Source organism: Panicum virgatum, chromosome 2N (assembly GCF_016808335.1).
Source record: "Panicum virgatum strain AP13 chromosome 2N, P.virgatum_v5, whole genome shotgun sequence".
NCBI lineage: Eukaryota > Viridiplantae > Streptophyta > Magnoliopsida > Poales > Poaceae > Panicum > Panicum virgatum.
In genome coordinates, this window is record NC_053146.1 from 320,672 (window position 1) to 346,099 (window position 25,428).

The following is a 25,428-nucleotide window of genomic DNA, read 5'->3' on the forward strand; positions in this document are numbered from 1 at the left end:
GGATGTCTATTCGAATGTCAGATTTTTTATCATTTTTCTTCGATTATGAACAAATAAAATGTAGAATTTACTATGTAAATTCATAGCCTTGTACTTAACATTGATCTTGTAAAGATTCAAAAAAACTAAACCTCAAATTTATCATATATATTCTCAAATAATAGATATAAAAATTCGAATACGGATCGGATACGGATACGAATCTTTTTTCACCTTTTTAATTGTAGGGAGCAAATAATACATAAAAAAATTTATACAAAATTTTATTTTTATGTGTAATAATTTGCTTGATATTATAAAAAAAATTACCATAAAATTTTAAGCATATCTATTTTAAAATATTAAATTTGTTCTAAGAATTCGGATGTTTAGATCCATCCCTATTGCTAGCTACCTGCTGCGTCTGTGCTCAAGTCCTCCAATCCAACAGCTAGCCGCCGGTAGGGTAGCGGCGGTGGTCAAAACAGTTGCCGCGTCCGTCCGTCCCCGGCCAGCCACCAACCCCGGCACCGGCAGCAGCCGCGGCCGTCGTCGTCAACCCGTTGCCTGCGCGTCAATCTCTTTCTTTTCCTGCAGCAATTCGGTCCTGCTATGCTCTCTATATAAGCCATGCATGCTTGCCACCGCCATTGTACAGCAAGCTGAATCATCCTCCCCTTCTAGTGCATTGCAGCATTGACACTGTAACAACATTCTTGCACCGTCGATCGCCTCGTTAAATCTGCAGGCAGTGCAGAGGTCGACATGGCAACGGCGCCCCAGGCCATGATCCTCGCCGCCGTGGCCGCGGCCGCTCTGGCGGTGCACCTCGCCGCCGCCTCGGTTGACCACCCAGTGGGAGGCAGCGGCGCCTGGGACGCCAGCGGCACCAGCTACAACGCCTGGTCCGCCAAGCAGGCGTTCGTCCAGGGCGACACCATGTGTAAGATTCTCCTCTCCTCTCCAACTGCTGCTGCCTGCCTGTTTCTGTAGCAGTTAGGCCTTGTCCAACGGGTAGCGATGTTGCTGGCTTTGGCTGAGTTTTTTTTTATAAACATTCTTGTATTTCTAGATAAGAAAACCGTACAAATACGTGTACCGATACAGGAACATACTGGAAGGATACAGAGACAGCTGTCTCACCCAAACATCACAAAGGGCCCTGAAAAAAGGAAAATTACAACCAAGTCCCTAGATCTTTGAGAAACCGATGCTCGAGATCTCCGGCGCCGGCCGCCGCCGTCGAGGAGAACGCCGAGCAACCCCATGAGCTGAAGGAATTCCATCGCCCGCCGGCTTTGAGGTGAGTCCCAGTAGACACCCGTCCCAAATGACGGGATGGAGCCATCGGCAATCGCACATCGACCGGGGCCGCGCCCCAAGCTCCCCAGCTCCTGGACTTCTGCACGCCATCAACAACCGTCGTCGTCGAAGGAAGACCGAGCCTGGTCCAGCCACCTAACATCCACAGCGCTCCTCGCAAGGAGCTCCTCCTCCACAGACTCGTCAGTGGCGCCGGAGTGGAGCACCAGATGGGCAAGGGAGAGTCCGGAAGAACTTATTCCATGAAAGCGACGCCGCCGCCATCGCCTTGCCGTCGGCGTTAGGACACCAAACCCTAGATCTACTAGCAGCTCTGCAACCTACACCGACCAGCGAGAACCCAGCCGTCTCCGCCACCTCGCGAGGCCACACGGGCGTCGGAGGCGGAAGAGACCGCCGGCGGAGCCGGCGGCGACGCTCTCCTTCTTTTTCGCCCCTGTCAACTGTTGGGGACACTTCGAGAGGGGTTCGGCAGATTATACTCCACTGAGTTCGTGGAGTGAGAAACTGGCAAAATTCCTTCGCTAGCGAGGAACCCGTCGCTAGCTCGTGGCGTGTTTTCCCAGGCGTAGAGAGCAGCGGCATCAAAACCAAGAAGCAACCGAATTTATTTTTCCTTTCTTTACTCTTTCTCACATCCACGTCCGCTGACGACGTCGTCTCTGTATGTACTACAGCGTTCAAGTACGCGGCGTCGCACGACGTCACCGAGGTCCCCAAGGCCGGCTACGACGCCTGCTCCGGCGCCAACCCCGTCAAGTCCTACACCGGCGGCGCCACCACCGTCAAGCTCACCGCCCCGGGCAAGCGCTACTTCATCTGCAGCGTCCCCGGCCACTGCGCCGCCGGCATGAAGCTCGAGGTCACCGTCGCCGCGCCCGCGCCCGCGCCCGCGCCCGCCAGGAGCAAACCCCGCCACCAGAGGAGCCTCGCCCCGACCCCGGCCCCTGCAATGGCATCGGAGCCTTCCTCCGTGCCGTCCAACGACGGGCTGCCCACCGTCTCGACGCCCACGGCGGCGCCGGCGCCGAAATCGTCCGACGCCGCCAGCAATGGCCTGCTCGGAGCCAAGGCTGGCATGACTCTGGCCGTTGGGATGATGGCCTTGGCATTGGCCATCTGAGAGACCCGGTCATTCGTCATTTTCATTTTGCAGATAGATGATTGATTAATTATCACATAATGTGATGATTAGTGTACGCATTCATTGTAACCATTGATCCAATAAAAGCTATCCTCAGGCATCATTCTTCCAATGCAGTTTGGTTTACATGTGTGGCATTGCTGAATTCACACTACCGCGCACTACATTGCTCTTTTTCTTTTTGCTCTGTTTCTACTCGAGTCTTCAGGACTGAACTCCTGAAAGGGAAGCTGAATTCACACCTGCATGATCAGAGAGAGACAGTGCCTCAAGAAATGAAACTATGCATTCCTGATGCGCGACAAACTGGAAACCATACTTTTTGTGACGGCAAGATCTGTTTATATCTTTTGGAATATAGTAGAGATCTGGAGGTAGAGAAGAAAATCATCATCCTGATTCCATACAGCTCCCTTTGTTTCGATTCAGCACTCCACTTCCACAATGGCATGAGTCTTGCATAACTGTACACGCACCATGTAGTAGTAGTTTTGTGCCCCCCACCCCAAATTCCTAATTGCACTTAAGAGGGTAGAGCAATCAGACTATCGTGACGGTTTGAAGTGCTGTTAAACAAACAGCAGGTTCAGGACTAGACCTAGAAGTGCCCTTCTTCAGGGAAATGGTGATGGGCTGCTGTTTCACAAAAGTAGAATGGGACAAAAGCACCTGCTATTTTTCTCAAAAAAGAATGGGATTTATTGTGGCTACCATTTACTTGGCGCTTGTTTAGATGGGTAAAAGGAAAGCTGTAGAGTACTGTAGCACTTTCGTTTGTATTTGATAATTATTATCCGATTGTGGGTTAACTAGACTTAAAAGATTTATCTCACAAATTATAGACAAACTGTGTAATTAGTTATTTTGTTTAGCTACATTTAATACTTCATGCATGCATTTAAAGATTCAGTGTGACGTAGAATCTTGTAAAGTATTAGAATTTTGAAGAGAACTAAACAGGGGCTTGATAAAAAAAACTCGACCTGCGAGGAGCAAATCGCTCTCCGGGCATTAATATAAGAAAAAGACCTCTCACGTAGGCCGAGAAAACCCCCGAACCCCTACACCACCCTTACACATGGGTGCCGTAACCCATACCGTAACCCGTATAAGAGCGGGCCGGGTGAGCCGAGACCTATTTCCATGTGCTTTGGCGTATAGACAGACGAGGGGATTTTTTTAACCTCAGCCTAAAATTCGCTCCCACCGAGAGTCGATCCCAGAATATGAGGAGTGCTACCGAGACCACCTAACCAATCCGGGTACCCTTTCACAAACAGGGGCTCGATGCCTCTAGCAAAGCAAGGATGGAAAAGGTTGCAGACTGTACACGCCTGAATGAATGAAAAAAGAAATCATATAGCTTGCACAATTCCCCAGAACTACCTCTGCTAGTACGAAAATCACTGGCTACATGAGCAAAATACAGTGCGCTGTTCTCCGTGTGTTTTATTTAGGCTTTGTTTGGATAAAAACGCAAAATGCAAATTTTTTATAAATTACTTGCATGGTGTACTAAATATAGTCAAAAAATAAATCGCATTACACAAATATACTGTAAATCGCGAGACGAATCTAATGAGTCCAATTATGACGTGATTAGACACTAAATTGCTACAGTAATGTTACAGTAAATATGCTCTAATGATGAATTAATTAGACTCATTAGATTCGTCTCGTAGTTTACAGACGAGATCTGTAATTAATTTTGTAATTAATCTACATTTAATACTTCAAATATTGAAGATTCCCTTTCAAAAATACAAAAACATAAAATGCAAAGTGATCTAAACACACCATTGGCTTTGTTTGGTGAAGTAGTGTTCAACAGTGTGGATCTGTGGAGGAGGAATCTCCAACTGCAACCAAGATCCCAGGTGGTCAACAGGTCAAGGCCATCCACGCATGCATCAGTCCATGACCAAAAAAGTTCGACCGACATGCAGATATCAGGACCACAATATCAGCTGTGTGTGATTTCTATCAAAAGCTGAATTTTTGTACAGGATTACAGAATTATGAACAGATGAGCAAATTTGAGTTTTCACAATATCAGCTGTAAAACAACAGAAGAAATTGGACGAGAAAGATGCAGAATGATTCTGCTAGATCCTGATGGAGATGATGAAAGTTCTGCTAGATCCTGATGGAGATGATGAAAGTTCAATCCAGCAAGACAGAATTGAACCGAATTCTAGGACAAATTGAATCAGTAGTGCATCAACGCTACCCATCCTAACAAATCTGTGCAGCTCTAACCTGCTCTGAAGTCTGAAGTCTGAACCGAGCCAGTCAAGAATCAGCGGCATCAAGCATCAAGACGCGGTCGGGCTCGGCTCCTCTGGGGCAGCCGGCGGCGCAGGCGACGGCAAGGCCGGTGGTGGCGGCAGCAGGTCGGCGGGAGGCGGCGGTGTTGCTGATGCCGCTGGGGGCGTCGCGATCTCTACCGCCGGAGGCGGCGGCGACGGAAATGCCAGCGGGGGTGGCACGACTGCTGCCGGCGGCGGCAGCTGTGGAGGGGGCACCAGCATCGGCGACGACGGCGGCGGCTGCAGCGGGGTCATGGGCACAGGCGGTGGCGGCTGCGAGGTGGTGTCCGGGGAGGGAAAGGTGGGATTTTGCGCCGTCGTGGGCGTGGGCGGCGGGCGAGCGGCGGTGGCGGGCTGCGCGACGGCGGCCCCCGGCGGAACGGGCTGGCACCCGTCGGCGGCTTCGCACGCCGTCCCGGTGGTGGAGCTGGGACCGGACGTGGCAGCGCGGTGGAGGACGGCGCGGAAGGCGAGGACGACGCCGACGACGGCGAGGACGGCGAGGAGGGCGAGGAAGATCTTGGTGGCTTTGCCCACATAGCAGCCCGGCATGGCCGACGCTCTCTCGAGTCTCTTCTAGTGACCGTGCCGCGCGTGGTGGCTGGCGGTGGTGTGCCCGTGACCGCTCCCGACGAGGTGAGCAGCAGAGCGGAGGTGTGGACGGACAGGGACAGCGATGCTCTCTTTCTTGGCTGGAGTATTGTTGTACGGGAGCACGAGGCCTGGTGGCCGTCCGGTGCTGCAAGTGGACGCTCCAGATCGAAAAGAGATGGTTGCTCAACCATCGCCATGTGAGGATGCTAGCGACGGGAACGAGATAGAGGTGGTCGGCAGCTGCCGCCATTATTAACGCTCGAGTCTTACCTGACAGCGCCCACTGCCATGGAGGCCGCGTCTCTAGGAAACGAGGGATCTTGTAGTGCTCCATCCACCTCCCCTGCAATCTCCTTTGGGAAAAGCACCACGCAGTAAATGAGCAAAAGAAAACGGCAAGCTGCATTCATTTCTTTCTTTGATCTAAGCGATATTTGGATGCTAATTTAAAAACATTAAAAGTAGGTTAATGATAAAATTAATTGCACAACCTCATAACTAATTCTTGAGATAAAGCCTAATCAATTCATAATCAGTGTTTTCCTCAATATTAAACAGTGAACAGTCAGTCACATGCTGTTTGGCCCATTCGGGCAAAATCTTTGTTTAAACGTACAAAAGGAGTGACATCCAAAAAATTCACCAAATTAAATCACACGCTAAAAATAATTTTCAAAATCTCTTTTCAAATCGTTGAGCTCAGACTTTTCGAAATTGTTTCCCGACCGATCTCCCGGTCGCCCGAAAAAACAGTCCCGGCATCCAATCGCTATCCCGTCTCCCTGTTTCCTCCTCGTTCCGCGCATCACGCCGACAAGCGCGCGTGCGCGTGCAGTCGAGATCGGCGCCGCGATCGGCGCCGGCGCGAATCTCTCTTCTTCTCTCTTTCCCCTTTCCTTTTTCTTTTTCTCATTTTCCTTTTTCTTTTCCTCCCTCCCTCACTCTCCTTCCTCCCTCTCCTCTGCCGCGCGCCCCCGAGCGCCGCTTGCCGCACCGCCCGCGCACGCACGCACGCGCGTCCCTGCTCCCTGCCACCCCCACGCGCTCCGCGTGCCGTGACGTCCGCCGCGCTGCTCGCCGCTGCCGCATTGGCGCACGAGCTTGCGATAGCAGAGCGCGCACAGCGCCCCGCCATCGCCGCCGGCCGCACGCGCACTGCTCCCTGCACCGCTCACGCTGCACCCCAGCCCATGCGCGCGCGCCCTGCTCCCGCCTGTGCCCCTGCCCGCGCGCCGCACGCGCGGCCCTGTGCGCGGCCCCGGCCGACGCCGCACCGCCCGTCGATCTGAACAGCGCTGCCCGCCCTGTGCCGCCTCGACGCAAGAGAGCGAGCCGAGCTCGACGTCGGCCATAGCGACCGACCACGTGCGCGCTCCGCCCCTGGACGCCGCCCTCGGTGCGCACGCCACTCCACGACGGCCGCAAACACGGGCCGAGCTCGACGCCGGCCATAGCGACCGACCACGTGCGCGCTCCGCCCCTGGACGCCGCCCTCGGTGCGCATGCCACTCCACGACAGCCGCAAACGGCCGGAGCGCCATTAATGGCGCCCCATGATGCTCGCCGGCCACCACCACCGGTGCCTCTCCCCTCCACCGCTTCGCCACGCCTATAAATTGGCGCTCCTCGCGGCCATCCACCACCACAAGCCACGCCGCCCCCGTGCCCCTCCTCTCCGGCCTTGCTGCGCCGCCACCTAGAGCCGCCGTGGCCGCCGCCGCCCGCTCTCGTCGCCCCACCTTCCTGCTCCACCCCAGCTCAAGCTAGGTAGGGGAATCGAACCCCCACCTCCTCCTCTCTCTTTCCCCTCTCCTCCCGGCCGCCGCCTTCGCCCTGGGCGCCCGAATCAAGCCGGCGCCGGCGCGCCCCTCCTCCCCTGTTTCCCAGCGGGGAAATGAGGAAGAAGGGGGGCGTTTATGCCCATACCCCCTGCCTTTGCTATTATTTCATTAAAGGCCCTCCCACCTCTCTAGTTCATTTACAAAAGAGCTCTTTTCTATTTTCCCTATTCGCAAATAAACCCTTCCACCATAAACTTAATTCCAAAAATGCCCCTACACTTTTCCAGAGTGACCCCGATGTTTTCTAAAATTACAATCAAGCCCTTGCCCCTAAAAAATATTTACAAAAAGACCCTTGAACCCCCGTTCGACCCCTAAACCCTTCTCTGACCTATCATTTTATGCGCCAAACAATATTCGATCGACCTCAAACTTTACCACGCCATTCCTATTATAGTTTTGGCCATGCCATTAGGAGAAAGTCCAGAGATATTACTCCTATCTTCATATCGTAACTGTTTCCGATTCGAGCTCAATGATAAAACTTTTATTTCTTCTTCCTAAATGTGTGCTTGCTTGTGTGCGTCGTAGATCACGGTGTGAATGAGGGAGAACCCGTCGATGAATAGTACTGCGAGCAAGCGAACGAGGACTAGTTCTGTGACCCCGAACCCGAAGGACAGTACCTCGAGCAGGACTTCCCGGAAGGCTTTGAAGACGGCAAGTTCAATCCCGCCCTTTGATGCATATTTTGTCCTAGTTTTTATAAACACAACCTATTGGCCTGTTTTATAAAACTGCATATGTTTTGCCTGCTGAAAACATGGTTGGATAGCCACCCCTTGATTTGTTATAACCATTCCTTGACCACCTAGATTAATGTCTGAATGTGTTTTGTTTGGACGTTAATCGCTGCTAGAACGCTTAGGACTTTATGCACAATACGACTTGTTTTATAAAGAAAATATGTGTGTGTACGGGAAGGGAGAAATGCGGAATTTCGAAATATGAGCTTAGACGGGATGGATGTCATTTCTGTGTGATTTGCCGATCGGTGTGCTCGTGCCTGTGTGGCAGAGCAAGGAGAGGAGATATCCATCTTGTCACCAGTCACCACTAAGGACCGAGTTGGTGTGTCATCTCACCTAACTCCACTATCGTACAAACCACTCGACCGTTGAATGGGCAACGGCTTAGCATAAACCCCACTAGTTAGTCTGATAGACATCAGAAGAGCTGAGAGCAACGGGTGATCAAGGAGAAGGGATTAGCTCTGTGTGACTTATGCCCCGGTTAAAACCTCTGTGATAGGTCAATGACCCCTTGGTGGATCCCGTGATGGCTAGTCGGGTCTAGCTAAGGTGGGTAATGGCTTTATTGGGATCTACACCGACACTACGGTGATCGGGCTGTGGTACCCCGCTTGTGGGTAAAGTTGCACACCTCTGCAGAGTTAAAACCTATTCGAATAGCCATGCCCACGGTACTGGGCGAGTTACGGTGTGGTCACATAACTAGTGTTTATTTTGGGATGGGTTGGCGTGAGTTGTTTTGGGAATGTGTCCGGCAGTTGTGCCGTGTGCTACGGTGGATGAGGAGTCCGGTAGCAGCTTAAAATTTGGGTCCTGTGTGGGCCAACATTACGTTTTACTCAGTACAAAGAAAACTTGCTTTGAAAATCCTTTCTTTCAAATGAACCCATGCATAAAAGATTGCTTTCCGCAAGATAAACCCCAGCCTTATCCTTGATGTAACCGATGCATTATATTCTATTTATACCCCCTCCGTGGGTGTGGTTGGACTTGCTGAGTACATTTGTACTCACCCCATTCTTATTTTTTACAGAGGAAGACCCAGACTTCGTTCCCGAAGACATTGAGTAGAGGTTCCGTCCTGCACCCAACCTTGCCTATGGATTAGGGTCACCCGCAGGAGGTTCCGCATGGCGCAAGACTCTGATGACCCCCTTTTCGTAATTAATAACGTTGTGTGGGTGTGGGTTGTTATCCTCGCGATAGTGGTGCTTCACTGCCCACTTCCGCGAAGAGTTGTACAGTGATGTACCATCTGATGTAATAAAAGTGTTATCAGCCTCCTGAGGCTGATATTGTAGCACTTTTAAGTCTTCTCTTATGAGGGGACGCTTCAGGTGGTATCAGAGCCGTAGGTTGGCCGTAGGACGTGACCCTAGGAGCGAAACCCATCTTCAGGCCCTTTTCACATTAGGAATTTTTCCTTGCTCAATCCTTTTTCCACACAAACACTCACCATTGGTTCTTGCCCTGTTCCAGATGGCTAACAATGGATGGAGTGGCGGAATCTGCCACGCAGAGCCCGGCCTTCCTAAGTTATTGATACTCAGCCTGGAACGCGTCGAAGTGGTGGACCCACCAGAGTATGTCTACCGGGAGTACGACTCCAGGGGCACTCTTCGGTGCGCCATGATGATCTTCGTGGGAAAGAGCACCCGCTACCCTGACGTGGACCCTCGGTACATCTCCACCACTGGCTTTCGCTTCCTTGACACCTACCGAAAAACCGCCCGTAAAGTCCTGCGACGTCTGCATGTGATCTACAAGCATCATCTTCAGCAGACTCCTATGGGATTTTTCCCGCCTGCGGAAGGAAGAGGACGCACATGGATTGCCCGGATGAGAGGGCTTGGGAGAGAAGAAGAGGACTTAGAAGATACGGTCTCCCACCTATCCATCTACCTCACCGGACTGGATGAAATTTACCGTGAACAAGCAGCACAATTGAAGCAACAAATCCACAGGGCAGAAAAGGCAACCCAAGAACTGGAGGAGCAATGGACAAGAGCCGCACGTGCCGAGTATTCCCTGGCCGCTCTCCAAACCCAAATGCAAGAATACGAGGCTCGCAGAGGAATAGGTGGGTGGATAGAGGAAGAAGAAGCAGAGTCCGAAGAAACTCATGGGGATAAAGGTACTCAGACCGAAGATGATGTGATGGATCAGTGTCTTCCACCAAAGAAGCGCCCTATCCGGATCGAGGAAGAGTCCCCATGATAGGAGTAGCACTCCAAGCTAGAACCCAATCCTAATAATCGTGTATCCATGAAATCTGTATTCCCCATGTTGCAGTAATAAATACAATCTGTCCCCTTTGTACCCAAATACTCGTGCAAAATTTGTTCGCCTTTTTTTTGTTTTCAGATGGCTGAGGAAGGATGGACCTAGGGCAATTGCCAAGCTGCACCTGGCTTCCCCAGCCTTTTGATCAATGCCCTGAAGAGCCTTAGTGTTTCGAAACGTCCAAGGTACTACAGCAGGGAGTACGTGCACCATGGTACCCTCCGCTGCAGGGTGATCCTGGTCATCGCCAGAAGTGACCGCTACCCCGACATCCAGCCATGGCGAGTGACTGCCACAGGGTTTAGTCACCAAGACACCTATCCCTTGGTCATCAAGAAGGCGCTCCGTTATCTGTGCCGGATTTTTGAAGGACACCTAGGCCCCACTCCGATGAGGTTCTTCCCTCCGGCCATCAGAACTCCAGTTTGGGAGGCTCGCCTGAGAAGCCTGGAACGACGCCGCCATGAAGATGACACCCTGTACCAAGTGGCAACCTACCTAGCCTCCTTGGATCAGCTCTTTGATGAGCAAGCCAGCATCCTGAGGTAGCAAGTCCACCGGGCCGAGCAAGCAGAGCTCGCGGTAAGACTGCAACAGATCTGGGTGGCCCAAGCCGAGCCAAGTGCCGCAGCCACTGTCAGCAGCGAAGCGGTTGCCCAGGAGAGCCTCAGGCAGGCCCGGGACCGGCACATGCAAGAATGGACCAGAAGTGGAACACCAGTCCCGGCAATTGGGGAAAACCATGTCCTACTTGGGACGCCCGTCATAGGATGGGGACCACTTTTGGGGACCCCACAAGACCCACTCGAGAACCCTGAAGGGTCTACTGCCGCCGTTGAAAGAGAAGCTGAGCTACCCCTGGAAAACGGAAACCTAGAGAACGGCGATCAAGGACTGCTCATTCCCCTGGAAGCAACCTCCGTTCCAGAAGAAGACTCACCCCGCGGGTAGCATGCCCTGAAGCCACCCTAGAACAAGCCCTCCCAGTCCCTTTAGCTTAAGTTGTACCTTTAATTGTGGCCTTTGTACCCGGACGTGTAGTACACATTTTGTTCTTGTCCCCGTGTTGTACCCTCCCTTGCAATAATAAAGTTGTTTGTGCTTGTTGTTTGCTATGTTTGTGTGCTTGTTGTGTGCTTTTCGGCAGAAGGAAGATTCTGCCTTTTCAAAAATACAAATTAAACAACTTAAACATCACTTAATCCTAATCCCAATCTCACAAAAACTCTACCCCATCTACAGATGGCTTCCCAAAGCAGTACGAGGGCCTCCCGCAACCGGACCCCCGCAGCCGTTGATGCAGGAGTACAGCCTAATGGGCAGAACCCTCCACAGGAAGAACAGGAATTGAGTCAGAACAGAGGGGAAAATCAAGAAGTGCCACTACCACCACCACCACCCCTCGGGGACCTGGCCCAGATAATACACAACCAAACCCGCACACTGGAAGCACTGGCCATTGCCCTCGTCAACAAGCGGCCACGAGAGCAAACCATGAACGACAAACTGACAGCTTTTCTAAGGACCAAGCCGCCCACCTTTGCCGGATCCAGCAACCCCTTGGATGCAGATGACTGGCTGCGTGTGATCCAAAGGAAGCTCGAGCCGTTCGAATACCAGGATCGAGACAAGGTTCTCCTGGCAGCCCACCAACTCATCGGGACTGCCTTGGCCTGGTGGGAGGATTACTGCGCCGCTGCCGAAGATGCTTCCACCATCACTTGGAAGGAATTCGTGAAGAAGTTTCGCCACTACCATATCCCCTCGACCACCATGAAATGCAAGGCGGATGAGTTCCGCGCACTGCTGCAAGGGAGTATGTCAGTAGAAGAGTACACCCACCAGTTCATGGAGCTGGCCCGATATGCACCAGAAGAAGTGAATGATGATGAGAAGAAGCATGACATGTTCAAGAAAGGATTAAACCCAGAACACCGAACCTTTCTTACTCCGCAGATCTATCCGGACTTCAACACTCTGATGAACAAGGCCATTCTTACGGAAAGGGCCAAAACTGAAGAAAGGAAGGATAACAAGCGCAAGTTTCTGGAAAGCAAGACCCGCCAGCAGAACCACTTCTAGAAACCAAGGAATTCCAGCTATATGGCACCAAGATATCAGGCCCTAATGCAGTATAGGACTCAGTCCTAGGTGACAGGGCCACAGGCCCCTAACACAAAGTTAGGAGCCAGAACACCATGAAGGCCCTGCAGAGCAATGCCAGTCAAGTCACCACCAACAACAGCAATGCTAGGGTCTGTTTCAACTGCCGAGAGACAGGGCATTTCATTGCTAACTGCCCATATGCCAAGAACAAGCCTGCTACATCAGCCTTCTCCAATACAGTGAATGGACCAAGGCCAGTTCCGTCAGGTGCCAACCGATTGCCCATCCGCAACAACAGCAACCCCAACAACAACAGTCAGCAGATGAGGCAGCCCCAGCAGTCATTTGGACGAGCCCGTGTCAACCACATCAATGCGCAGGAGGGTCAAGGAGCTCAGGGCATAGTGCTCGGTGAGTACCTAGTCAGCTCAGCTCTTGCAACAGTACTATTTGATTCTGGAGCATCACACTCATTCATATCCTCAAGTTTTGTGGAAAAGTACAATATACCTACAGTACTACTAAAAACACCCCTATTAACCCGGACGCCTGGAGGTGACATTAAGTGTCAACTAAGTTGTCTATGGGTAAGGATCAATTTAAGTGGGGTAGAATTTCTAGCAGACCTAGTAGTACTTAAGTCTAAGGGAATAGACGTGATCCTTGGAATGGACTGGTTAAGCTGACACAATGGTCTCATAGGTTGTACTGATAAAGTGGTACACCTAACAAACTCAGAAGGAGTACGAGTGACCTGCCATACTCGGGGAAGTGGATCTGACCCAATGGTGTTTAGCATGGAAGCCAAGTCCTTGGAAGAAGTCCCGGAATTAAACGAATACCTGGATGTTTTCCCTGAAGAACTCCCTGGAATGCCACCAGATAGGAATATAGAGTTTGTCATCGACCTTGTCCCTGGAACCGCCCCTATAGCCAAGAGACCCTATAGTATGGCAGCTTCTGAATTGGCGGAATTAAAGAATTAGCTGGAAGAACTACAATGAATTGGCTTCATCAGACGAAGCTCGTCGCCTTCGGGAGCCCTAGTCCTGTTTGTCAAGAAGAAGGACGGGAGTATGAGGTTGCATGTAGATTACCGGGCGCTGAACGAAGTTACCATCAAGAATAAGTACCCCCTCCCCAGGATTGATGACCTTTTTGATCAGCTAAAAGGAGCCAAATACTTCTCCAAAATTGATCTGAGGTCAGGGTATTTTCAGCTCAAGATTAGAGAAAGCGACATTTCAAAAAACAGCTTTTGTCACCTGTTACGGGCAGTTTGAGTTTACCGTAATGTCTTTTGGACTCACCAATGCACCTGCATATTTCATGAACCTCATGAACAAGGTGTTTATAGACGAGTTAGATAAGTTTGTCGTAGTCTTTATCGACGACATACTTATTTACTCCAAGAGTGTTCAGGAACACGAGCAACATCTGCGGGTAGTATTGGAAAAGTTGAGAGTACATAAACTATATGCCAAATTCAGCAAGTGTGAATTCTGACTTGAGAAAGTAGCTTTTCTTGGACATATTCTAACCACAGAAGGAGTAGCAGTGGACCCCGAGAAGGTCGACGCAGTTTCCAACTGGCAGCAACCGACCAATGTTAGTGAAATCAGAAGCTTTCTTGGATTAGCTGGGTATTATCGGAGATTCATTGAAGGATTTTCCAAGATAGCCCGGCCTATGATGGAGCTGCTCAAGAAAGATAAGAAATTCACCTGGACGGAGTCATGTGAAAGAAGTTTTCAAGAATTGAAGAATAAGTTGACGACCGCCCCAGTGCCGACCCTACCGGATATTCATCGGGATTTTGTCATTTATTATGATGCATCCCGACAAGGATTAGAATGTGTCCTCATGCAAGATGGGAAAGTTGTTGCATATGCTTCCCGCCAACTCAGGCCGCATGAGTAGAATTATCCAACCCATGATTTGGAATTTGCAGCTGTAGTGCATGCCCTTAAGATTTGGAGACATTATTTGATTGGAAATAAGTGTGAGATTTACACCGACCATAAGAGTTTGATGTATATCTTCACTCAGCCGGATTTGAACTTATGGCAAAGAAGATGGTTTGAATTGGTTAAGGATTACAATTTGGAAATCCATTACCACCCCAGCAAAGCGAACGTAGTGTCCGATGCCTTAAGCCGGAAATCCTACGGACCCAAGAATGATCATCTGCGAGAGGAAATGACATGATTAAATGTGCACATTGTCTCTCGAGGCTCCAGCCATGTGCTGAACGTCCAATCCACACTAGAAGACAGAATCAGAAAGGCTCAAGGTTCGGATAAGGATTTAATGAAGATCCGCAAACATACTGGAGAAAATAAGGCACCAGATTTTAGAGTGGATAATGAGGGAACTTTATGGTATAAAAATAGAATGTGTGTGCCCCAGAAAGGAGACTTCCGGCAAATAATCATGGATGAAGCCCATAACTCAGCCTACTCCATCCACCCAGGATCCACCAAGATGTTTATGGACTTAAAACAAAAATATTGGTGGAAAGGTATGAAGGCGGATATTGCACGATTTGTCGCCCATTGTGATACTTGTCAAAGGATCAAGGCTGAACATCAGAAGCCAGCAGGTTTGTTGCAACCCCTACCCATCCCGGTTTGGAAATGGGATGAGATAGGAATGGACTTTGTAGTGGGTTTGCCCTGAACACCGAAAGGTCATGACTCCATATGGGTAATAGTGGACCGACTCACTAAATCGGCTCATTTCATACCCGTACGAACAAATTACGGTGGAGAAAAGCTAGCCAAGCTTTATGTGGAAAATATAGTAAAGTTACATGGTGTGCCTAGCAGAATTGTTTCAGATAGAGGGACCCAATTCACCTCTAGGTTTTGGAAAAGTTTGCATAAAGCCCTGGGCACCAAATTGGATTTTAGCTCCGCCTATCACCCACAAACAGATGGCCAAATGGAAAGAGTGAATCAGATTATGGAAGATATGCTGAGAGCATGTGTCCTTACTTATGGCAAGGATTGGGAGCAGAGTTTGCCCTATGCGGAATTTTCATACAACAACGGTTATCAAGTGAGTTTAGGTATGTCACCATTCGAGGCTCTCTACGGAAGAAACTGCAGAACCCCCCTGATGTGGTCAGAAGTTGGAGAACGTGCCCTAGTCGGACCCGCACTGATAAAGGAAGCCGAGGAAAGAGTAGCAGAAATCCGCGAGAAGTTGAAAGCCGCCCAGTCTCGACAGAAAAGCTGCGCAGACAAGAAGAGACGAGAAATAAGTTTCAACCCGGGAGAGTTCATCTATCTTAAAGTTTCACCTATCCGAGGAACTCGAAGATTTCAGATACAAGGAAAGTTGGCACCTCGGTACATTAGACCGTACCGAGTTCTGAAGAAACTCGGAGCCGTAGCGTACCGACAGGAGCTATCAGAAGGAATGTCAGACATACACCCGATGTTCCATGTGTCACAGTTAAGGAGATGTTTGAGAGTACCGGAGAAAGAGCATGTGCCAGAAGAAGAGATAGATCTGCAGATAGACCTTCGGTACCAGGAAGTACCTGTCAAGATTTTGGACACTGTTACTAGGAGAACAAGAAACTCCGAAGTACGGATTTGCAGAGTTTAGTGGAGCAGACACGGAGTAGAAGAAGCTACATGGGAGCGTGAAGATGTCTTGAAGAAAGAATTTCCCCACCTGTTTAGGAGCCAGCTGAATCTCGAGGACGAGAATCATTTTAAGTGGGGTTGGTTTGTGACATCCCAAAAATTCACCAAATTAAATCACATGATAAAAATAATTTTCAAAATCTCTTTTCAAATCGTTGAGCTCAGACTTTTCGAAATTGTTTCCCGACCGATCTCCCGGTCGCCCGAAAAACCAGTCCCGACATCCAATCGCAATCCCGTCTCCCTATTTCCTCCTCGTTCCGCGCGTCACGCCGTCCAGCGCGCGTGCGCGTGCGGTCGAGATCTTCGCCGCGATCGGCGCCGGTGCGAATCTCTCTCCTTCTCTCTCTTTCCCTTTTCCTTTTTCTTTTTCTCATTTTCCTTTTTCTTTTCCTACCTCCCTCTCTCTCCTTCCTCCCTCTCCTCTGCCGCGCGCCCCCGAGCGTCGCTCGCCGCGCCGCCCGCGCACGCACGCTCATCCCTGCTCCCTGCCACCCCCACGCGCTCCGCGTCCCGTGACGTCCGCCGCGCCGCTCGCCGCTGCCGCCAGTGCCGCCTTGACGCACGAGCTTGCGATAGCAAAGCGCGCACAGTGCCCCGCCATCGCCGCCGGTCACACGCGCACTGCTCCCTGCCCCGCTCACGCTGTGCCCCAGCCCACGCGCGCGCGCCCTGCTCCCACCTGTGCCCCTGCCCGCGCGCCACACACGCGGCCCTGTGCGCGGCCCCGGCCGACGCCGCGCTGCCCGTCGATCTGATCAGCACCGCCCGCCCTGTGCCGCCTCGACACGAGAGAGCGAGCCGAGCTCGACGTCGCCCAAAGCGACCGACCACGTGCGCGCTCCGCCCCTGGACGCCGCCCTCGGTGCGCACACCACTCCACGACGGCCGCAAACGGCCGGAGCGCCATTAATGGCACCCCGCGATGCTCGCCGGCCACCACCACCGGCGCCTCTCCCCTCCACCACCTCGCCACGCCTATAAATAGGCGTTCCTCGCGGCCATCCACCACCACAAGCCACGCCACCCCCGTGCCCCTCCTCTCCGGCCTTGCTGCGCTGCCACCTAGAGCCGCCGCCGCCCGCTCTCGTCGCCCCACCTACCTGCTCCTCCCCAGCTCGAGCTAGGTAGGGGAATCGAACCCCCTCCTCCTCCTCTATCTTTCCTCTCTCCTCCTGGCCGCCGCCTTCGCCCTGGGCGCCCGAATCAGGCCGCCGCCGGTGCGCCACGCCCCTCCCCTGTTTCCCAGCGGGGAAAGGAGGAAGAAGGGGGGCGTTTATGCCCATACCCCCATGCCTTTGCTATTATTTCATTAAAGGCCCTCCCACCTCTCTAGTTCATTTACAAAAGAGCCCTTTTCTATTTTCCCTATTCGCAAATGAACCCTTCCACCATAAACTTAATTCCAAAAATGCACCTACACTTTTCCAGAGTGACCCCGATGTTTTCTAAAATTACAACCAAACCCTTGCCCCTCAAACAATATTTACAAAAAGACCCTTGAACCCCCGTTCGACCCCTAAACCCTTCTCTGACCTATCATTTTATGCGCCAAACAATATCCGATCGACCTCAAACTTTACCGCGCCATTCCTATTATAGTTTTAACCATGCCATTAGGAGACCGTCTAGAGATATTACTCCTATCTTCATATCGTAACTGTTTCCGATTCGAGCTCAACGATAAAAGTTTTATTTCTTCTTCCTAAATGTGTGCTTGCTTGTGTGCGTCGTAGATCACGGAGTGAACGAGGGAGAACCCATCGATGAACAGTACTACGAGCAAGCAAACAAGGACCAGTTCCGCGACCCCGAACCCGAAGGACAGTACCTCGAGCAGGACTTCCCGGAAGGCTTTGAAGACGGCAAGTTCAATCCCGCCCTTTGATGCATATTTTGTCCTAGTTTTTATAAACACAATCTATTGGCCTGTTTTATAAAACTGCATATGTTTTGCCTGCTGAAAACATGGTTGGATAGCCACCCCTTGATTTGTTATAACCATTCCTTGACCACCTAGATTAATGTCTGAATGTGTTTTGTTTGGACGTTAATCGTTGCTAGAACGCTTAGGACTTTATGCACAATACAACTTGTTTTATAAAGAAAATGTGTGCGTGTGCAGGAAGGGAGAAATGCGGAATTTCGAAAGATGAGTTTAGACGGGATGGATGGCATTTCTGTGTGATTGCCGATCGGTGTGCTCGTGCCTGTGTGGTAGAGCAAGGAGGGGAGATATCCATCTTGTCACCACTAAGGACTAAGTTGGTGTGTCATCTCACCTAACTCCACTATCGTGCAAACCACTCGACTGTTGAATGGGCAACGACTTAGCATAAACCCCACTAGTTAGTCTGATAGCCATCAGGAGAGCTGAGAGCAACGGGTGATCAAGGAGAAGGGATTAGCTCTGTGTGACTTATGCCACGGTTAAAACCTCTGTGATAGGTCAATGACCCCTTGGTGGATCCCGTGATGGCTAGTCAGGTCTAGCTAAGGTGGGTAATGGCTTTGTTGGGATCTACACCGACACTACGGTGATCGGGCTGTGGTACCCCGCTTGTGGGTAAAATTGCACACCTCTGCAGAGTTAAAACCTATTCGAATAGCCGTGCCCACGGTACTGGGCGAGTTACGGTGTGGTCACATAACTAGTGTTTATTTTTGGGATGGGTTGGCGTGAGTTGTTTTGGGAATGTGTCCGGCAGTTGTGCCGTGTGCTACGGCGGATGAGGAGTCCGGTAGCAGCTTAAAATTTGGGTCCTGTGTGGGCCAACATTACGTTTTACTCAGTACAAAGAAAACTTGCTTTGAAAATCCTTTCTTTCAAATGAACCCATGCATAAAAGATTGCTTTCCGCAAGATAAACCCCAGCCTTATCCTTGATGTAACCGATGTATTATATTCTGTTTATACCCCCTCCGTGGGTGTGGTTGGACTTCCTGAGTACGTTTGTACTCACCCCATTCTTAATTTTTACAGAGGAAGACCCAGACTTCGTTCCCAAAGACGTTGAGTAGAGGTTCCGTCCTGCACCCAGCCTTGCCTGTGGATTAGGGTCACCCGCAGGAGGTTCCGCATGGCGCAAGACTCTGATGACCCCCTTTTCGTAATTAATATCGTTGTGTGGGTGTGGGTTGTTATCCTCACGATAGTGACGCTTCACTGCCCACTTCCGCGAAGAGTTGTACGGTGATGTACCATCTGATGTAATAAAAGTGTTATCAGCCTCCTGGGACTGATATTGTAGCACTTTTAAGTCTTCTCTTATGAGGGGACGCTTCAAAAGGGTCATTTAGATGGTCAAAACAACCGATTATTGGAAACCGTGTATAAACGGGCTAAACGATCTTTCAAACGAATAGTATCCATAACTAGTATATGTTTGCTATAGCATCTTTGGACTAATTATAGACTAATTAAACTTAATAAATTAATCTCGCAAATTAGATTAGGGGTTATGCAATTAGTATAATTATTAGTCTATATTTAATACTACTAATTAATATCCAAACATTTGACATGACAAATCAAAACTTTATCATTAAAGTAGCTAAATAGGTCGTACTAATGTCGTACAATTCATTTGTACCTGAGTTGCTAGTTGGTACAAGGGTTGACACGGAGACTCGCCTCAGTGCATGTACAATGGTTAGATCTGTCAGATGACTAAACAGACAACATGTACAATGGTGTGTCTGTATGACTGTCTGCAATCTATTTAATATAGGGCTAGGCACATAAAATGTAGTGATCAAACATGTAAAATGGTTTTTTGTGTATTGGTTTGTGGCATACATGAAAGAATCATTTGTCACATAAATATTTTTAAGAGATGATGGTATATATGCAAAATAAATCACATGCAAATAAATCATTTGTGCCTGATAGAATGTAGTGTATTTCCTGGGATCTTTGTTTCATAGTCGAGTTGCATCCCTGCTAAAGATCAAGAATTAACAGGCAACTATCAACAGGTTGTCCAATTTCAGAATCGACAACAGAATACTCAAACTAAACCAACATAGATACCAGTAAGTTGGTATTGATATTGTAGTGTTTTAAGCCTTGACTCGACCTGCAATTTGTACAGATGCTTCTATATATACACAGGCGACAAGTAACTTGCCTGAGTTACTTTAGTTTCAAAATGTGAACAGTCCACATGCGGCAATTCACATTCACACAGCTCCATTCACACTGCAGTTACCTATTCACATTTCACAAATCAGAGACCTATTCTGCTATTCAAATAGATAGCCAGTTCACATTCACATATAGCTTCAATTTGACATAGAACATACTTGACTACTCAATTTCAGATACAACTCAATTTTTGACTAATGACAGAAACAAGTCTCAATTTTTTAGCAATGACAAACTAACAATAGAGCCTCCTATCTCTTAAGGCAGTGCATCATTTTGCTCAAATTTGGCCTTCCTTCTTGTACCTGTAAGGCACATTGAATTGTTGTCAATTCAGGAGCACAAATAATGCAACTAAAAGGTCAAGCATAGATGATGGCAATACTGACCTTGCAACAACATAAGCCCCACAGGTGAAACAATATAGCCTGAAAAAGGTCAGGTCAATCAGAAGTTTAAGAAAACATGGTTCAAATATTGTTCTGTGCATACAGAGCAAAAAAAATCTTGCACTGGCCCAAATGTAGACCAATGAACTAAATCTTAGGCAATTTCACTAATATTCATGCTACTGTCATGTACACAACATTCAGAAAATAGTTCACTGATTATACTATTTGACACTTGGCACTAACAAAATTTATACACTAACTAGATCCCACTTTCAGGCAAACAGGCAAACATCCCTGCATAGTAAGACCAAATTCCACAGCAACATTCATTTAGAAAAAAAAATCAATCTCATTCAGCTTCACCCATTAATAGTTTGACAACAGGAGGTACGCAGTTCTGGGTTTGCAATCATACAAATTCAGAAACACAAATGACATTAGTATGCAATCACCATTCACAAACACCAGTGAAATTTTGCAGTAGAGCAATTAACAAACAGTTCTAATTAACAGTTTCAAATCATAGAGTTCTTATTTCAGATTTCAAATAGTTCTAATTAACAATTTCTGATCATACAGTTCTAGTGTCCATGTTTCAGACCGTTCAACATCTCAGATTTGAAACAATTCTAGTTCAAAATTTCAGATTAGAAACAGTTCTATTTCACATTTCTAGTACACAACAAGTATTGTGCAAAACATCAAACATGCACAACAAGTCTGCATCCAAATTTCTCACTACAATGTCCATATAAATTTGTATCACAATTAGCCAGCAGTAGAATCCATCTCTTGTATAAGTCTAATAAGCTGCAATCAAATAGGAAACTTAAACAAAGGGGGGAACATACTAACTTAGGCTAATGAACTTGATCTCACCATGAAGAAGTTTCCCTAGGACTAGAACAGAACAACCCCTTTCCAACAACTGTTGTACTATTGAGCTAAGTCAGTTGATTGGCATACAAAAGCAGTAACCACATCTCCAGTGATATTACAAAGAGAATAGAGCAGATATCTAGTTATAGGAGATACCAATAATCAGACCTTTCAGAAAGCTTCACAAGGTCACAGCCATCAGACAAGCTCACATTCAGAAACAGGAGGGAGCAGGAATATGATTACCATTTTCTCGGATCGACATAAATCAGTGATTCATGCCTGGCCATGGTTGAGGACGTCAAGCTGGGGCTGCCGGACAAGTTGATGCCGCCGTTGGACCTTGGGGTGGCCGTGAAGATCCTGCCGCCGCTTGGAGGGGCCGCAAACCTTGGGCTAGTGCTGAATCGGCCACAGGCAAGGGTAGGGCCGGCGAACCTTGGCACTTCGGAAGGACGCTACTGCCCATGCGCCGTCGTCGCCGCAGTCGCAGACTTGTCGCCCCTCACCGCTGCCACCTTCCTCCCATACGCCGTCGTCGCAGCCGCCGCAGTCTTCTCGCCCCGCGCTGCCGTCGCCATTGTCCCGAGCTTTCGATCCCGTGCCGTCGCCGCAAGCTCCTTCCATTCGCCTTCCAAGGACGCAGCCGCGGCCGCCGGTTGCTGCTCCGACCCTATGGCCCCGCTGCATCCGCCGATTGCTGCTGTTGTGGGGGGATTTGTTGGGAACGGATGGAAAAAAGGGGGGGAAAGAAACGCGTGCCTGCGGAGTTTGCCGCCATGGGGATTTCGCGCGAGCTTCTACCCGTCAAAATCGGCATGGGGAGCAGAAGATCAGGGCCTTTGTCGCTGAGTCGCCGCCGCGCTCATACAGCGGTCGCCGAGGAGTTGCTTCGCGCTCGGACCACGAGTCGAACTCGTCCTCTCGTGAGACGACGATAGCTCCCCGTTTAGCAATAACTAGGCAGGTTGGCGCGCTTTGCGCGCCTGTAGTAAAAGATTTGATGTAAAATAATAATAAAAATATATTATCGTATATTACAGTTAAAGCAATATCGTGCTGATATATTTTGGCAACGTGTTGATGTATTGAATGAAGTGTGATAGGTATAGTTGATAGATTGTCATATAATTATATTTTGCGAGTTTATGAAGTGGAATTAAAATCCAATAAGTAGTAGGGGCTAGCACGTGTAGACGTAGTGTATGAAATATGGTTATTGTTTTCATGTAAATAAATAATTAAATATATTTTGTGGGTGGATTCCAATTGAATATTATGTGGGTAACACCTAAATAACACACAGGGCCCATCCCTGTATAATTAGTACATAGAAGAATTTATTTTGTGTATGTTAGTAGATATAATTGATGGATTAGCTTACACTAATTATTAATTTTGGTATAAAAAATGATAGGGTTAGAAATGAATGTATGATTCAATTATATTTTGCGAGTTCACAAAGTGAAAATAAAATCCAATATATAATAGAGGTAAATGTATATATAATTTTTTTTCATAAAAAACTAAACATTTAAACACATGGGGCCACTTTTTAATTTTTTTATTTTTAATTTCGAATTATATTTTTCTATTATGAACAGTACCCGGTGGGGCCCACATGAATAGCACCTTTTTATTATTTTTTATTATGAACAGTACCCCCGACCCCACATGAACAGTACATTTTATTATTTTTTAAATGATAAACAGTACTCCCGGGCCCACGTGGGGCCGCGACGCATGAGCGCGCGCCAATTCCTGGCGCGTTAGTATAGTACTCAATTCTCCATTGGTAATCAAAATAAGGTCGTGTTTAGTTCGAGCGCAAAATTTTTTGTGTTAGAATCTTGCTAATTTGAAGTACTAAATAAAATCTATTTATAAAATTTTTTATACAGATGGGTTGTAAATCGCGAGACGAATCTAATGATGCTAATTAATCCATGATTAATCAATAATTAGTGGATAGTTACTGCAGCATCACTATTGCAAATCATGGATTAAGTAGGCTCATTAGATTCGTCTCGCGATTTACAGCCCATCTATGCAAAAAGTTTTATAAATAGACTTCATTTAGTACTCCATGCATGTGTTGAAATATTTGATGTGACGGGTTTTTTTTGTGTTTACGAAATTTATGAGTAAATATGAGCCTAAACCGTTCGCGCAGACGAGGTATTTATTGCCATTGTACATGCCCTCACGCAAAGATCAGAGAGACACGGACACGAGACACTCACCTCAAGGACTCCCTTAGGTGTTTACCTTCGAGTTCAAGCTTGTGGGGTACTAGGCCTTTTCAGTCTAATGTTAATTTGGTCCCTTGTACTTTTTTTCAGAGTTATTCCTGTTATTTATGTATCGCTTCTTTGTTGAAACAGAATTGCTTCTCCTCCTTAACTGATATGAAAATATTGCAACGCTCCTGTCTAGGCTTTTTTTCTTTTTTATTTTATAATAAACGAAACCACTCAACTCGAGGCGCAGAGTGTTTGTTAAGAGTTTACGGCCCGTTGAGCAGAAGCACGCAGCGAGCCCAATATCCCCACTAAAATACAAGTAGAGCAGCCCAACCAAAGAGTGTCTCATCCATCAGGATGGCGCTTTTTTCTTTTTAAATTTTTAAAAAATCAAAATTTCAAAAATATATGTCCGTTTTGAAAAATTTCAAAAATACCCCCGGTCACCCCCATAGGGCGACAGGCCCTAAGTGTATTTTTTTCAAATTCGCAACGAGGTCCCTGGGCAAAAAAAAATTGCAAGGGGGCCTGTCGCCCGTTGGGGGGCGACAGGGTCCCTCCCCCCTATATAAGCCCTGGCCGCTATACGCCGTCATTCACTTTGTCATTTGAGCCTAAAAATTTAGAAAAATAGAGAGGGGTGAGGAGAAGAAAAGCGGCAAAATTCTGCCGAATTGCGTACTTGTGATCTACCGGTAACTTCTGTATGAATCCATTGATATTGTATAACAATTTAATTTAATTAGCGGATTAGCTGAATTAGATTTGGTGCTTTAGAACACTCGTTTAGTATTACAATTTCAGTACTATTACAGACTTATTTTTAAATTAATTATGAATTAGAATAGAATTATGAAAGTACCTTATTGATATTGCAGCATAAGGCAATGGCTGTCTCCAATTGTGGAGGATTTTCATGGACCGAAGAAAATTCTAGTATAATACTTGATATCATGACCCATCTTGTTATCAGTAAGAAGTTGGATCCGTTAGCGGATGGTACGATAGAGATGGTGTTGTCCAAAGTAGTAGAGTTTAAAGATTTCACATTATTTCGAGGTATTACGACGCAAAATGTAAAGAGACACCTGCTAGAACATCGGAAGATATACATGAGAGTATGTGAACTAGCGAATCATCCTAATATCATTGGATTCTTACAAGGTTCTTGTAAGATATCGATGCGGCCAGAGGTGTATGAGATGCACATTAAGGTAACTCTCATTCAGTTGTAATCTCGTCCGTCATTTCGAATCCATATTATGAAACAGTAACATTGTTTTTTAATTATATGCTAGGATTACCCCGAGGACACGGAGTTGATTAACAAAACGATACCAAATTTCCGTAAATTGGTATGTATCTTCGGTGGACTTATGCCGCAAACTAGACGAAGGATGTGGATAAGATCTTCGGGTGATAGTACTTGGCCTGCGCAAGAACAGATGCCTGGAGGTTCGTCGAGTCATGCTTCAGCACCTCAACCACCAACTTGTGTTAACTGAGATGACGACATGGGTGACTTCATGCCCCCCAAACCATGGCCTCCAACACATGATGTTCATCCCCCTTTACATGAACCTAGAATCAGAAAAGAGACAGAGGGAGAGGCAAGAGGTTCGTCAAGTCATGTTGCACCACCTGCAGCACAAACTTGTGTTAACTGGGATGACGACATGGATGACTTCATGCCCCCCAAAACATGGCCTCCAACACATGATGTTCCTCCCCTGTACATGAACGTAGATCCAGAAAAGAGAGAAAGGGAAAGCCAAGAGGT

At 48.2% G+C, this 25,428-nt stretch overlaps 2 protein-coding genes across 3 annotated transcripts; one reads left to right on the plus strand and one right to left on the minus strand.

Annotated features, from left to right (window-relative positions):
* Window positions 1–657: 657 nt before the first annotated feature.
* LOC120659060 lies at window positions 658–2,546 on the plus strand. The gene is made up of 2 exons (XM_039937129.1): window positions 658–958; window positions 1,794–2,546. Exons 1-2 carry the CDS (start codon window positions 745–747, stop codon window positions 2,423–2,425), a joined length of 846 nt encoding a protein of 281 aa, XP_039793063.1. The 5' UTR covers window positions 658–744; the 3' UTR covers window positions 2,426–2,546.
* A 1,459-nt stretch (window positions 2,547–4,005) lies between these two features.
* LOC120659182 (proline-rich receptor-like protein kinase PERK8) lies at window positions 4,006–5,627 on the minus strand. Of its 2 annotated transcripts, XR_005668922.1 has the most exons (2): window positions 4,706–5,627; window positions 4,006–4,305 (listed from the first exon to the last, which is right to left on the minus strand). XR_005668922.1 is itself a non-coding variant. In XM_039937235.1 (1 exon), exon 1 carries the CDS (start codon window positions 5,305–5,307, stop codon window positions 4,762–4,764), a length of 546 nt encoding a protein of 181 aa, XP_039793169.1. In that variant the 5' UTR covers window positions 5,308–5,627; the 3' UTR covers window positions 4,396–4,761. The 2 variants fall into 2 exon arrangements, 1 of the variants encoding a protein (XP_039793169.1); XM_039937235.1 differs by lacking the exon at window positions 4,006–4,305 and having other exon boundaries at window positions 4,396–5,627.
* Between the last annotated feature and the right edge of the window lie 19,801 nt (window positions 5,628–25,428).